At 47.2% G+C, this 16674-nt stretch overlaps 1 protein-coding gene across 2 annotated transcripts in view; it reads right to left on the reverse strand.

Moving 5' to 3' along the window:
- Positions 1–16674, reverse strand: part of LOC306924825 (uncharacterized protein) — an 87997-nt gene that overhangs the window by 45582 nt on the left and 25741 nt on the right. For both annotated transcript variants that reach the window (XM_079503478.1, XM_079503477.1), the window contains exons 3-4: positions 8373–8506; positions 864–981 (exon numbers count right to left, since the gene is read on the reverse strand). In XM_079503478.1, the coding sequence (XP_079359604.1) occupies positions 864–981; positions 8373–8506 (252 nt within the window). The remainder of the gene's footprint in view (positions 1–863; positions 982–8372; positions 8507–16674) is intronic.

Consider the following 16674-nt stretch of genomic DNA (forward strand, 5'->3'; position numbering starts at 1 on the left):
TTGGCTATTTTTTAAGAATTAATTTGGACATATTGTAAACGTTTTCACTTGTTTAATCCCAAAGGGGATTTATCTTTCTTTGTTTAAGGATCCCTGGCCAGACAAATATGCCTTAAAACACTATACTTGCCCTCTATAACTAAAAGTAAAAACACCTTAAATATTTGTATTTCTTTCATCAAATAAAGTTGGGTAGCGTACACCGTTTATCTTTCACTCAATAGGAACAGCTCCTGTCGCAAGTTGAGGATGTCATATGTCATATGTCCAGTCCATGTGTGGTCCAGCCCCAGGGAATGTATGGAATGCACATGCTAATAAAAAGTATTTAAATATTGCTTTGATGCTCATATTATTCTTAGTATTAAGTTGTTTTTATTAGCATATGCATTCTATAGGGCTGGACCACACATGGACATATATCAACGTGTGATGGGAGCAGTCCCTATTGATTGAAAGATTCTATTTATGAAAGAAATAAAATATTGATATTTTTATTTATTTTTATTCATAGAGGGCAAGTGTAATGTTTTAAGGCATATTTGTCTTGTAGCCAGGGATCCTTTTAAGGTTTGGACTTTATTCCAATAGGAAAATTCACATTTGTTTGCATTTAAAAAAAAAAAAAACATTTTGAGACAATGTATTTATTTTATTTCGAAATTGAAATCGAGGTTTCAGAGAAAAAAAAAATCAAGGTTTTTTTTTAGGCAAAATCGTGCAGCCCTAGTGTGTTTGTGTGCGTGCGTGCACTGACCTCCTCATAATTGCGGTCAGCCTCCTCTGTGTGTGTGTGTGTGCGTGCACTGACCTCCTCATACTTGCGGTCAGCCTCCTCTGTGTGTGTGTGTGCGTGCACTGACCTCCTCATACTTGCGGTCAGCCTCCTCAGCGATCAGCTTGGCCTCTTTCAGTTGGACCTCCTGCATCTCCATCTTCTCCTCATCCTTCAGAGCCCTGTTCTCTATCACCTTCATCCCCCTACACACAGAAGGCACAATCCACTGTTAATTAGGCTGGCCATAAGCCAGTTAATACAGTGTAACTAAAAAAAGGCCAATATGTGTTTGTTTGTGTACTTTTCCTTATTACTCTGTGAGAGTCAGTGCAGTCATCGTATTACTCTGTGAGTCAGTGCAGTCATCGTATTACTCTGTGAGTCAGTGCAGTCATCGTATTACTCTGTGAGTCAGTGCAGTCATCTTATTACTCTGTGAGAGTCAGTGCAGTCATCTTATTACTCTGTGATCTTATTACTCTGTGAGTCAGTGCAGTCATCGTATTACTCTGTGTGAGTCAGTGCAGTCATCTTATTACTCTGTGAGTCAGTGCAGTCATCGTATTACTCTGTGTGAGTCAGTGCAGTCATCGTATTACTCTGTGAGTCAGTGCAGTCATCGTATTACTCTGTGAGTCAGTGCAGTCATCGTATTACTCTGTGAGTCAGTGCAGTCATCGTATTACTCTGTGAGAGTCAGTGCAGTCATCGTATTACTCTGTGAGAGTCAGTGCAGTCATCGTATTACTCTGTGAGTCAGTGCAGTCATCTTATTACTCTGTGAGTCAGTGCAGTCATCGTATTACTCTGTGAGTCAGTGCAGTCATCGTATTACTCTGTGAGAGTCAGTGCAGTCATCTTATTACTGTGAGAGTCAGTGCAGTCATCGTATTACTCTGTGAGAGTCAGTGCAGTCATCTTATTACTCTGTGAGAGTCAGTGCAGTCATCTTATTACTCTGTGAGAGTCAGTGCAGTCATCGTATTACTCTGTGAGAGTCAGTCCAATCCACTAAGCAACTCAAAGCCAGGGTGAATACAGACCACTTTGGCAAAAGGTTTGGAGTTACGCACACATTTAGCTGTGTTGCTCATTCATTCCACATGGAGGCGCTACCCTCACGTTTAGCTGTGTTGCTCATTCATTCCACATGGAGGCGCTACCCTCACATTTAGCTGTGTTGCTCATTCAGTCCACATGGAGGCGCTACCCTCACATTTAGCTGTGTTGCTCATTCATTCCACATGGAGGCGCTACCCTCACATTTAGCTGTGTTGCTCATTCAGTCCACATGGAGGCGCTACCCTCACATTTAGCTGTGTTGCTCATTCAGTCCACATGGAGGCGCTACCCTCACATTTAGCTGTGTTGCTCATTCAGTCCACATGGAGGCGCTACCCTCACATTTAGCTGTGTTGCTCATTCCAGGAATGACCGATCCTTACAAGCTGTAGGTCGTTGTAAAGGTGACTAATCAACGATTAAAATGATATAAAATACAAATTGGTATTATTAAATATAATGAAATAATGGACCAAAGTTACGTTTCCAAACTTTTGTTGCCGAGTTTATGTTTAACCCGTTCAGGACGGGAACCCAGCAGATCTGCTATTTTTGAGAAAAACAATGTGAAAATGTGGCACAAATCTTTGAATATACATATTCTTTCAGAGCGAACTAACCCTAACTGCATCATATAACATCACCACCGTCTTCCCTGAAAGTTCCATTGTATATTAGAACATATATGTTATTATATGTATATATATATGATATGCTATGATAGATGTTATATTTATAACATCAGTATTCAGTAGAGTTGCAAATATATCCTCCACAGTATCACTGCTCTAAGCTAATTTAACCCATTTAGGCCCGACGTCGAAATTTAAAAAAATATCTTCTAAACCCTGACAGTTTTCTGAAATACCTCATTTTTCTGTATCAGTGGTTCTCAATATTTCACGTCAAGAACCACACAAAATATATCTTGGGGGCCACCGACCCCCATCTGAAAATATGTTGTTCCAGGGACCGCCCCAAAAGTAAAGATTTGAGTTAAAAACGTTTGCTCTGAAAGAATATATATTCAAAGATTTGCACCACATTTTCGCGATTTTTCAAAAAATAGCAGAGCTACAAGCTCGTGGCGTGGCACTATGAGCTTGTAGATCTGCTATTTTTCAATAGCTAAAGTATAACATAATGCTTTAAAACACCAAAAGGGGTTCCCGCACAAAACGGGTTAAAATAAACCCTCTGACTGTCACTGCTCTGGCCTGTAGTGTAGTGTAGTAGGGTCACCGTGTGTCTCTATAGCTGGCCTGTAGTAGGGTCACCGTGTGTCTCTATAGCTGGCCTGTAGTAGGGTCACAGGGTGTCTCTATAGCTGGCCTGTAGTAGGGTCACAGGGTGTCTCTATAGCTGGCCTGTAGTAGGGTCACCGTGTGTCTCTATAGCTGGCCTGTAGTAGGGTCACCGTGTGTCTCTATAGCTGGCCTGTAGTAGGGTCACCGTGTGTCTCTATAGCTGGCCTGTAGTAGGGTCACCGTGTGTCTCTATAGCTGGCCTGTAGTAGGGTCACCGTGTGTCTCTATAGCTGGCCTGTAGTAGGGTCACCGTGTGTCTCCATAGCTGGCCTGTAGTAGGGTCACCGTGTGTCTCTATAGCTGGCCTGTAGTAGGGTCACCGTGTGTCTCTATAGCTGGCCTGTAGTAGGGTCACAGGGTGTCTCTATAGCTGGCGTGTAGTAGGTCACCGTGTGTCTCTATAGCTGGCGTGTAGTAGGGTCACCGTGTGTCTCTATAGCTGGCCTGTAGTAGGTCACCGTGTGTCTCTATAGCTGGCGTGTAGTAGGGTCACCGTGTGTCTCTATAGCTGGCCTGTAGTAGGGTCACAGGGTGTCTCTATAGCTGGCCTGTAGTAGGGTCACAGGGTGTCTCTATAGCTGGCCTGTAGTAGGGTCACCGTGTGTCTCTATAGCTGGCCTGTAGTAGGGTCACAGGGTGTCTCTATAGCTGGCCTGTAGTAGGGTCACCGTGTGTCTCTATAGCTGGCGTGTAGTAGGGTCACAGGGTGTCTCTATAGCTGGCCTGTAGTAGGGTCACAGGGTGTCTCTATAGCTGGCCTGTAGTAGGGTCACAGGGTGTCTCTATAGCTGGCCTGTAGTAGGGTCACCGTGTGTCTCTATAGCTGGCGTGTAGTAGGGTCACCGTGTGTCTCTATAGCTGGCCTGTAGTAGGGTCACAGGGTGTCTCTATAGCTGGCCTGTAGTAGGGTCACCGTGTGTCTCTATAGCTGGCCTGTAGTAGGGTCACCGTGTGTCTCTATAGCTGGTCTGTAGTAGGGTCACCGTGTGTCTATATAGCTGGCCTGTAGTAGGGTCACCGTGTGTCTCTATAGCTGGCCTGTAGTAGGGTCACAGGGTGTCTCTATAGCTGGCCTGTAGTAGGGTCACCGTGTGTCTCTATAGCTGGCCTGTAGTAGGTCACCGTGTGTCTCTATAGCTGGCCTGTAGTAGGGTCACAGGGTGTCTCTATAGCTGGCCTGTAGTAGGGTCACCGTGTCTCTATAGCTGGCCTGTAGTAGGGTCACCGTGTGTCTCTATAGCTGGCGTGTAGTAGGGTCACAGGGTGTCTCTATAGCTGGCCTGTAGTAGGGTCACAGGGTGTCTCTATAGCTGGCCTGTAGTAGGGTCACAGGGTGTCTCTATAGCTGGCCTGTAGTAGGGTCACCGTGTGTCTCTATAGCTGGCCTGTAGTGGGGTCACAGGGTGTCTCTATAGCTGGCCTGTAGTAGGGTCACCGTGTGTCTCTAAAGCTGGCCTGTAGTATGGTCACCGTGTGTCTCTATAGCTGGCCTGTAGTATGGTCACCGTGTGTCTCTATAGCTGGCCTGTAGTAGGGTCACAGGGTGTGTCTATAGCTGGCCTGTAGTAGGGTCACCGTGTGTCTCTATAGCTGGCCTGTAGTAGGGTCACAGGGTGTCTCTATAGCTGGCCTGTAGTAGGGTCACCGTGTGTCTCTATAGCTGGCCTGTAGTAGGGTCACAGGGTGTCTCTATAGCTGGCCTGTAGTAGGGTCACAGGGTGTCTCTATAGCTGGCCTGTAGTAGGGTCACCGTGTGTCTCTATAGCTGGCCTGTAGTAGGGTCACAGGGTGTCTCTATAGCTGGCCTGTAGTAGGGTCACAGGGTGTCTCTATAGCTGGCCTGTAGTAGGGTCACCGTGTGTCTCTATAGCTGGCCTGTAGTAGGGTCACAGTGTGTCTCTATAGCTGGCCTGTAGTAGGGTCACAGTGTGTCTCTATAGCTGGCCTGTAGTAGGGTCACCGTGTGTCTCTATAGCTGGCCTGTAGTAGGGTCACAGGGTGTCTCTATAGCTGGCCTGTAGTAGGTCACAGGGTGTCTCTATAGCTGGCCTGTAGTAGGTCACAGGGTGTCTCTATAGCTGGCCTGTAGTAGGGTCACCGTGTGTCTCTATAGCTGGCCTGTAGTAGGGTCACCGTGTGTCTCTATAGCTGGCCTGTAGTAGGGTCACAGGGTGTCTCTATAGCTGGCCTGTAGTAGGGTCACAGGGTGTCTCTATAGCTGGCCTGTAGTAGGGTCACCGTGTGTCTCTATAGCTGGCCTGTAGTGGGGTCACAGGGTGTCTCTATAGCTGGCCTGTAGTAGGGTCACCGTGTGTCTCTATAGCTGGCCTGTAGTATGGTCACCGTGTGTCTCTATAGCTGGCCTGTAGTATGGTCACCGTGTGTCTCTATAGCTGGCCTGTAGTAGGGTCACAGGGTGTGTCTATAGCTGGCCTGTAGTAGGGTCACCGTGTGTCTCTATAGCTGGCCTGTAGTAGGGTCACAGGGTGTCTCTATAGCTGGCCTGTAGTAGGGTCACCGTGTGTCTCTATAGCTGGCCTGTAGTAGGGTCACAGGGTGTCTCTATAGCTGGCCTGTAGTAGGGTCACAGGGTGTCTCTATAGCTGGCCTGTAGTAGGGTCACCGTGTGTCTCTATAGCTGGCCTGTAGTAGGGTCACAGTGTGTCTCTATAGCTGGCCTGTAGTAGGGTCACAGTGTGTCTCTATAGCTGGCCTGTAGTAGGGTCACCGTGTGTCTCTATAGCTGGCCTGTAGTAGGGTCACAGGGTGTCTCTATAGCTGGCCTGTAGTAGGTCACAGGGTGTCTCTATAGCTGGCCTGTAGTAGGTCACAGGGTGTCTCTATAGCTGGCCTGTAGTAGGGTCACCGTGTGTCTCTATAGCTGGCCTGTAGTAGGGTCACCGTGTGTCTCTATAGCTGGCCTGTAGTAGGGTCACCGTGTGTCTCTATAGCTGGCCTGTAGTAGGGTCACCGTGTGTCTCTATAGCTGGCCTGTAGTAGGGTCACCGTGTGTCTCTATAGCTGGCCTGTAGTAGGGTCACCGTGTGTCTCTATAGCTGGCCTGTAGTAGGGTCACAGGGTGTCTCTATAGCTGGCCTGTAGTAGGGTCACCGTGTGTCTCTATAGCTGGCCTGTAGTAGGGTCACAGGGTGTCTCTATAGCTGGCCTGTAGTAGGGTCACCGTGTGTCTCTATAGCTGGCCTGTAGTAGGGTCACCGTGTGTCTCTATAGCTGGCCTGTAGTAGGGTCACCGTGTGTCTCTATAGCTGGCCTGTAGTAGGGTCACAGGGTGTGTCTATAGCTGGCCTGTAGTAGGGTCACAGGGTGTCTCTATAGCTGGCCTGTAGTAGGTCACAGGGTGTGTCTATAGCTGGCCTGTAGTAGGGTCACCGTGTGTCTCTATAGCTGGCCTGTAGTAGGGTCACAGGGTGTCTCTATAGCTGGCCTGTAGTAGGGTCACAGGGTGTGTCTATAGCTGGCCTGTAGTAGGGTCACAGGGTGTGTCTATAGCTGGCCTGTAGTAGGGTCACAGGGTGTCTCTATAGCTGGCCTGTAGTAGGGTCACAGGGTGTCTCTATAGCTGGCCTGTAGTAGGGTCACAGGGTGTCTCTATAGCTGGCCTGTAGTAGGGTCACCGTGTGTCTCTATAGCTGGCCTGTAGTAGGGTCACCGGGTGTGTCTATAGCTGGCCTGTAGTAGGGTCACAGGGTGTCTCTATAGCTGGCCTGTAGTAGGGTCACAGGGTGTCTCTATAGCTGGCCTGTAGTAGGGTCACAGGGTGTCTCTATAGCTGGCCTGTAGTAGGGTCACAGGGTGTGTCTATAGCTGGCCTGTAGTAGGGTCACAGGGTGTCTCTATAGCTGGCCTGTAGTAGGGTCACAGGGTGTGTCTATAGCTGGCCTGTAGTAGGGTCACAGGGTGTCTCTATAGCTGGCCTGTAGTAGGGTCACAGGGTGTCTCTATAGCTGGCTTGTAGTAGGGTCACCGTGTGTCTCTATAGCTGGCCTGTAGTAGGGTCACCGTGTGTCTCTATAGCTGTCCTGTAGTAGGTCACAGGGTGTCTCTATAGCTGGCCTGTAGTAGGGTCACAGGGTGTGTCTATAGCTGGCCTGGCCTGGGCAGAGAAATATGAACGTCTGTCAGCTGACGGCACCGTGTGTCTCTATAGCTGGCCTGGCCTGGGCAGAGAAATATGAACGTCTGTCAGCTGACGGCACCGTGTGTCTCTATAGCTGTTGCAGACTTGGGCGTCCAGGCACGGCCGTTTTCCGACTCGTGGCCGGCGTCTCGTCCAGGCCGGGTTTTTAAACAGCTGGTGGATGGAAATTAAGCTCCACCCACACGCGGCAGAATGCCGCGACGGCCAGCTTCCCGGTTAACAATCTCCTCCTCCACCTCAGCGGCAAAATGGAAGCCGCGTTCCAGCTTCATTTTCCATCCACCCTAAAAACCCTGGAGGAGACGTCGGCTCTGAGCGGAAAACTGACCAGGTGTGGAAGCACTCGCTCTGAGTACAGGAAGAGGGAGGGGCTCTGAGGGAGGGGTTCTGAGTAGAGCATAGAGCAGGAAGAGGGAGGGTCTCTGAGTAGAGCATAGAGCAGGAAGAGGGAGGGGCTCTGAGTAGAGCATAGAGCAGGAAGAGGGAGGGGCTCTGAGTAGAGCATAGAGCAGGAAGAGGGAGGGGCTCTGAGTAGAGCATAAAGCAGGAAGAGGGAGGGGCTCTGAGTACAGAGCAGGAAGAGGGAGGGGCTCTGAGTACAGAGCAGGAAGAGGGAGGGGCTCTGAGTACAGAGCAGGAAGAGGGAGGGGCTCTGAGTACAGAGCAGGAAGAGGGAGGGGCTCTGAGTACAGAGCAGGAAGAGGGAGGGGCTCTGAGTACAGAGCAGGAAGAGGGAGGGGCTCTGAGTACAGAGCAGGAAGAGGGAGGGGCTCTGAGTACAGAGCAGGAAGAGGGAGGGGCTCTGAGCGTACACTAGCTTCTTAACACAATCGGTGCCGGGATGCCTTCAAAATAAGAGCTCTGGGGTGCCGGAAAGACATGGACGCTTTTACTCTTTTTTTCAGATTGGTGGCAAATTACATATATTTCTGGGACTTGACATGAGAACCACTGATACAGAAACATGTCAGCAAACTGTCAGGATTTAGAAGACATTGTGCTCATGTGGCCCGTCGTCTTTTGGGCTGGTTTTGGTTCTCCCCCCCCTCGGCCCCACCCCCCTCACCTCTCACTCTCGTCGGCAGACTTCTCAGCCTCCTCCAGTTTGTGCAGGGCGGTGGCCAGCCTCTCCTGGGCTCTGTCCAGCTCCTCCTCAGACAGCTGGATGCGACGGCCCAGAGACGACACCTCGGACTCCGCCTACACACACACGCACACAGGCAGAGACACACACACACACACACACACACACACACACACACACACAGGCAGAGACACATACACACACACACACACACACACACACACAGGCAGAGACACATACACACACACACACACACACACACACACACACACAGGCAGAGAGACACACACACGCACACAGGCGCACGCACACACACAGGCGCACGCACACACAGGCAGAGAGACACACACACACACACACACACACACAGTGATGTAAATAGGTTGTCCGTGTAATGCAGAACAGTATACAAAGTAAATTAAATACCACCAAAGATAAATAAAGTAAGTAAGTAAGGGGGGGGGGGGGGCTGTATGGTGCATTTACACACAGCTCAATGAGGGGGGGGGCTGTATGGTGCATTTACACACAGCTCAATGAGGGGGGGGGGGCCTGTATGGTGCATTTACACACAGCTCAATTGAAGTCTCTCATTTGTCATTGGACGGTACCAGTGCAATGGGTGTTTTTTTAGCAAAAAAAAAAAAAAAAACGGAGATCTACAAGCTAAAAAAAAATCGGCGTCTAGGGACGCAGAACTGCCCTTTTCCCTTTTACCCGTCTGTAAAACAACTGCCCTTTTACCCGTCTGTAAAACAACTGCCCTTTTACCCGTCTGTAAAACAACTGCCCTTTTACCCGTCTGTAAAACAACTGCCCTTTTACCCGTCTGTAAAACAACTGCCCTTTTACCCGTCTGTAAAACAACTGCCCTTTTACCCGTCTGTAAAACAACCAGCCCTTTTACCCGTCTGTAAAACAACCAGCCCTTTTACCCGTCTGTAAAACAACTGCCCTTTTACCCGTCTGTAAAACAACTGCCCTTTTACCCGTCTGTAAAACAACTGCCCTTTTACCCGTCTGTAAAACAACTGCCCTTTTACCCGTCTGTAAAACAACTGCCCTTTTACCCGTCTGTAAAACAACTGCCCTTTTACCCGTCTGTAAAACAACTGCCCTTTTACCCGTCTGTAAAACAACTGCCCTTTTACCCGTCTGTAAAACAACTGCCCTTTTACCCGTCTGTAAAACAACTGCCCTTTTACCCGTCTGTAAAACAACTGCCCTTTTACCCGTCTGTAAAACAACCAGCCCTTTTACCCGTCTGTAAAACAACCAGCCCTTTTACCCGTCTGTAAAACAACTGCCCTTTTACCCGTCTGTAAAACAACTGCCCTTTTACCCGTCTGTAAAACAACTGCCCTTTTACCCGTCTGTAAAACAACTGCCCTTTTACCCGTCTGTAAAACAACTGCCCTTTTACCCGTCTGTAAAACAACTGCCCTTTTACCCGTCTGTAAAACAACTGCCCTTTTACCCGTCTGTAAAACAACTGCCCTTTTACCCGTCTGTAAAACAACTGCCCTTTTACCCGTCTGTAAAACAACCAGCCCTTTTACCCGTCTGTAAAACAACTGCCCTTTTACCCGTCTGTAAAACAACTGCCCTTTTACCCGTCTGTAAAACAACTGCCCTTTTACCCGTCTGTAAAACAACTGCCCTTTTACCCGTCTGTAAAACAACCAGCCCTTTTACCCGTCTGTAAAACAACTGCCCTTTTACCCGTCTGTAAAACAACCAGCCCTTTTACCCGTCTGTAAAACAACTGCCCTTTTACCCGTCTGTAAAACAACCAGCCCTTTTACCCGTCTGTAAAACAACTGCCCTTTTACCCGTCTGTAAAACAACTGCCCTTTTACCCGTCTGTAAAACAACCAGCCCTTTTACCCGTCTGTAAAACAACTGCCCTTTTACCCGTCTGTAAAACAACTGCCCTTTTACCCGTCTGTAAAACAACTGCCCTTTTACCCGTCTGTAAAACAACCAGTCCTTTTACCCGTCTGTAAAACAACTGCCCTTTTACACGTCTGTAAAACAACTGCCCTTTTACCCGTCTGTAAAACAACCAGCCCTTTTACCCGTCTGTAAAACAACTGCCCTTTTACCCGTCTGTAAAACAACTGCCCTTTTACCCGTCTGTAAAACAACCAGCCCTTTTACCCGTCTGTAAAACAACCAGCCCTTTTACCCGTCTGTAAAACAACTGCCCTTTTACCCGTCTGTAAAACAACTGCCCTTTTACCCGTCTGTAAAACAACCAGCCCTTTTACCCGTCTGTAAAACAACTGCCCTTTTACCCGTCTGTAAAACAACTGCCCTTTTACCCGTCTGTAAAACAACTGCCCTTTTACCCGTCTGTAAAACAACTGCCCTTTTACCCGTCTGTAAAACAACTGCCCTTTTACCCGTCTGTAAAACAACTGCCCTTTTACCCGCCTGTAAAACAACTGCCCTTTTACCCGTCTGTAAAACAACCTGCCCTTTTACCCGTCTGTAAAACAACCTGCCCTTTTACCCGTCTGTAAAACAACCTGCCCTTTTACCCGTCTGTAAAACAACCTGCCCTTTTACCCGTCTGTAAAACAACTGCCCTTTTACCCGTCTGTGTGTGTGAGAGAGAGAGAGAGAGAGAGAGAGAGAGAGAGAGAGAGAGAGAGAGAGAGAGAGAGAGAGAGAAGAGAGAGAAAGAGAGAGAAAGAGAGAGAAAGAGAGAGAGAGAGAGAGAGAGAGAGAGAGAGAGAGAGAGAGAGAGAGAGAGAGAGAGAGAGAGAGAGAGGATGGAGAGTCAGACTGAGGGAGACTCGTGCCAAATGTATGCTCCGTCATGCGGTGCAAATAATAGCCGACCTACAAGCTAGCAACGCGTTGTGAGCTTGTGGGTCGGCTATTTTCAACACGTTGTTGTGAGCATGTGGGTCACACACACACACACACACACACACACACACACACACACACACACACACACACACACACACACACACACACACACACACACACACACACACACACACACACACACACACACACACACACACACACACACACACACACACACACACACACACACACACACACACACACACACACACACACACACACACACACACACACACACACACTCCCCTTCTGGGCACAGGTCTTCACCAGGAGGATAGGAGTGTGTGTGTGTGATGTTTGGCAAAATGTTTAGGAGCAATATAATTTATATTGCTCCTAAACATTTTTAGCCGCGTCACACACACACGTTTATATTATATAAACGTGTGTGTGTGTGTGACGCGGCTTGGCCTGTTGTAGCGCCACCATGAGGCTGATTTGAAAACTGTCAAGTGGCATTTCTTCCTAGTGGGAATATGCACGCAGTTTCACCACAATCAGACGCTGCGTTGAGTAGTTGTGGCGATTTGTACAAAACGGGTACAAAGCGGGCTACTCCTGAAAAGTCAATTCAGCCAATCGTAGCCAATGAGGGAGGATTATGAGAAATCAAACAAACCCGTCTTGATCACATGACTATGGAGAGCATGTGTATCGATTTGCGTGAAATTTGGATAAAATCTGAAGGAGTAATATTAGAAAATGTGTTTTACATATGTCGGCCTCCTGGTGGCGCTATAAAGAGCAGATGTGAAAAATTCCAGGCAAAGGTTTTTCCTTGACCTCTAGGGAGTGTGCATACATGGTTTTACACAGATCGGTGCAGTTAGAGGTAAAAACACTTTTCGGCCAGTTATAGCGCCACCATGAGGCTGAGTTGAAAATGTTCATGTGGCATTTCTTCCTCTGCCTAGTGGGAATGTGCGTGCACAATTTCACGGAAATCACACGATGTGTTCATGATTTGCAGCATTTTGTTTGAAACTGAGCACTTCTGCGAACTTTGGAAGCCAATCTTAGCCAATCAGGATGGAGTCTGAGAAATCTGAAAGACCCGTTTCGTTGAATGGCTCTAGAGAGACTGTGTACCAATTGGCGTGATGTTTGGACAAAATCTGTAGGTGTACTGTCCAAAAACTTGTTTTGCACAAAGCAGCCTCCTGGTGGCGCTATAACAGGCCGTTCTGGAAAGTTTGGGGCAGAGGTTCATCGTTTGCATCCAGGGAGTGTGTGTACAAAATTTGGCATCGACCAGGTTAACGGTGCCGGAGATTAGCTGTTCACAGACGGACGGACGGACGGACGGACACACGGACGGACGGAGTGCAAAACATACTCTCTCCCCATGCCTTCGGCCTGGTGAAGACAATAAACTATGAAAGGCAGAGTCCAACTGCTGACTGACAGCACCCAGCCCGCCAGAACACAGCAGGGAGGAGTAGAGATGTGATGTAACGAGAGAGAGCGAGAGAGAGCGAGCGAGAGCGAGATCGAGAGAGAGAGCGTAGTCTCCCGTGTTTCAACAGAGTGGGAGTGTCTCTCTAACAGTCATTTGCTGTTGCGTTCATTTGAGCCTCGACTGCCGGCAGTGGAACTACATGGAAGTCAGAGCAACGCACAGAAAACCACATATGACAGAAAACTACATATCTGACAGAAAACTACATATGACAGAAAACCACATATCTGACAGAAAACCACATCTGACAGAAAACCACATCTGACAGAAAACTACATATCTGACAGAAAACTACATATGACAGAAAACCACATATGACAGAAAACCACATATGACAGAAAACTACATATGACAGAAAACTACATATATGACAGAAAACTACATATCTGACAAACTACATATGACAGAAAACTACATATGACAGAAAACTACATATGACAGAAAACTACATATGACAGAAAACCACATATGACAGAAAACCACATATGACAGAAAACTACATATCTGACAAACTACATATCTGACAAACTACATATCTGACAAACTACATATGACAGAAAACTACATATCCGACAGAAAACTACATATGACAGAAAACTACATATCTGACAGAAAACTACATATGACAGAAAACCACATATCTGACAGAAAACTACATATGACAGAAAACTACATAACTGACAGAAAACTACATATGACAGAAAACTACATATCTGACAGAAAACCACATATATGACAGAAAACTACATATGACAGAAAACTACATATATGACAGAAAACTACATATCTGACAGAAAACTACATATCTGACAGAAAACTACATATGACAGAAAACTACATATCTGACAGAAAACTACATATCTGACAGAAAACTACATATCTGACAGAAAACTACATATCTGACACAAGTGTACTTACTGGGCCCAATCAGTGTGGTAACCTTCATGAATGTCAAACATATGATCCTAGTACATTACATCATTTCTCCAGCTGATTGTAATTACAGTAATATTGAGGACAGCCTGGTTTAACCCATTTAGACCTGAGGACGATTCTGTCTTCTAAATCCTGACAGTTTTCTGAAAAACCCCATGTTTCTGTGTCAGTGGTTCTCACAGGGTTAAACCCTATGTTTCTATATCAGTGGTTCTCACAGGGTTAAACCCTATGTTTCTATATCAGTGGTTCTCACAGGGTTAAACCCTATGTTTCTATGTCAGTGGTTCTCACAGGGTTAAACCCTATGTTTCTATGTCAGTGGTTCTCACAGGGTTAAACCCTATGTTTCTGTATTAGTGGTTCTCACAGGGTTAAACCCTATGTTTCTATATCAGTGGTTCTCACAGGGTTAAACCCTATGTTTCTATGTCAGTGGTTCTCACAGGGTTAAACCCTATGTTTCTATGTCAGTGGTTCTCACAGGGTTAAACCCTATGTTTCTATGTCAGTGGTTCTCACAGGGTTAAACCCTATGTTTCTATGTCAGTGGTTCTCACAGGGTTAAACCCTATGTTTCTATGTCAGTGGTTCTCACAGGGTTAAACCCTATGTTTCTATGTCAGTGGTTCTCACAGGGTTAAACCCTATGTTTCTATATCAGTGGTTCTCACAGGGTTAAACCCCATGTTTCTATGTCAGTGGTTCTCACAGGGTTAAACCCTATGTTTCTATGTCAGTGGTTCTCACAGGGTTAAACCCTATGTTTCTATGTCAGTGGTTCTCACAGGGTTAAACCATCATGTTTCTATGTCAGTGGTTCTCACAGGGTTAAACCCTATGTTTCTATGTCAGTGGTTCTCACAGGGTTAAACCCTATGTTTCTATATCAGTGGTTCTCACAGGGTTAAACCCTGTTTCTATATCAGTGGTTCTCACAGGGTTAAACCCTATGTTTCTATATCAGTGGTTCTCACAGGGTTAAACCCCATGTTTCTATGTCAGTGGTTCTCACAGGGTTAAACCCCATGTTTCTATGTCAGTGGTTCTCACAGGGTTAAACCCCATGTTTCTATGTCAGTGGTTCTCATAGGGTTAAACCCCATGTTTCTATGTCAGTGGTTCTCAAACATTTTCATGTCAAGGACCCCAAATATATGTATTTGGCCACCGACCACCATCTGAAAATATGTTGTCCCAGGGACCCCCTCCCAGAAGCAAAGATTTGAGTTAAAAACGTTCGCTCTGAAAGAATATAAATTCTAAAGATTTGCTCATTTTCACGATTTTTCAAAAATAGCAGATTTACAAGCTCGTAGCGCAGCACTCGGTGCCGCGCTACGAGCTTGTAAATCTGCTACTTTTCAACAGCTAAAGTATGCTTAAAACACCAAAAGTTAACTTAACTGAGACGAGGAGAGGTTGAGACAGACTGAGACGAGGAGACAGACTGAGACGAGGAGACAGACTGAGACGAGGAGAGGAGGAGACAGACTGAGACGAGGAGAGGTTGAGACAGACTGAGACGAGGAGAGGTTGAGACAGACTGAGACGAGGAGACAGACTGAGACGAGGAGAGGTTGAGACAGAGTGAGACGAGGAGAGGAGGAGACAGACTGAGACGAGGAGACAGACTGAGACGAGGAGAGGAGGAGACAGACTGAGACGAGGAGAGGTTGAGACAGACTGAGACGAGGAGAGGAGGAGACAGACTGAGACGAGGAGACGAGGAGACAGACTGAGACGAGGAGAGGAGGAGACAGACTGAGACGAGGAGGAGACAGACTGAGACGAGGAGACAGACTGAGACGAGAAGAGGAGGAGACAGACTGAGACGAGGAGACAGACTGAGACGAGGAGAGGAGGAGACAGACTGAGACGAGGAGACAGACTGAGACGAGGAGAGGAGGAGACAGACTGAGACGAGGAGACAGACTGAGACGAGGAGACAGACTGAGACGAGGAGAGGAGGAGACAGACTGAGACGAGGAGAGGAGACAGACTGAGACGAGGAGAGGAGGAGACAGACTGAGACGAGGAGAGGAGGAGACAGACTGAGACGAGGAGACAGACTGAGACGAGGAGAGGAGGAGATAGACTGAGACGAGGAGAGGAGACGAGGAGACAGACTGAGACGAGGAGAGGAGGAGACAGACTGAGACGAGGAGACAGACTGAGACGAGGAGAGGAGGAGACAGACTGAGACGAGGAGAGGAGACGAGGAGACAGACTGAGACGAGGAGAGGAGGAGACAGACTGAGACGAGGAGACAGACTGAGACGAGGAGAGGAGGAGACAGACTGAGACGAGGAGAGGAGACGAGGAGACAGACTGAGACGAGGAGAGGAGGAGACAGATTTATTGGCCACCGACCAACGCACCACGACATATTGAGAGCTTGTAGATCTGCTATAGCCTTAGAATCCCTGACTCATTTAACCCATGTTATCCTCCCTGGGACATATTGAGAGCTTGTAGATCTGCTATAGCCTTAGAATCCCTGACTCATTTAACCCATGTTATCCTCCCTGGGACAGCTTGTAGATCTGCTATAGCCTTAGAATCCCTGACTCATTTAACCCATGTTATCCTCCCTGGACATTTCTGTCGATGAGACTGCATTTTAAACACAATTTATTTATATATTCCAATTTCCAAAGAAACAATCACAATGGTTAATTGCAATTATTTGTATGAATCGTCAACTTAAATGTTGTAATGTTGAAAGGCAGACAGGCCTAATTATGATTATTATTAAATGTTGTAATAATTATGAGGCAAGATTCAACAGTTGAAGTTCATGTTTCTACACTTCCTGAGTAGAAGAGTTCTGTTTCACAATCATACTGTACAGTACTGTACTGTACTGTACTGTACTGTACTGTACTGTACTGTACTGTACTGTACTGTACTGTACTGTACTGTACTGTACTGTACTCAGGCGCGCCTGAGCCATGGAGCAAACGGAGCAGCTGCGACACCAGATTAAAATGAGGGGTCGCATTGCGT

Source organism: Electrona antarctica (genome assembly GCF_951216825.1).
Source record: "Electrona antarctica genome assembly, chromosome: 6".
NCBI classification, from domain to species: domain Eukaryota; kingdom Metazoa; phylum Chordata; class Actinopteri; order Myctophiformes; family Myctophidae; genus Electrona; species Electrona antarctica.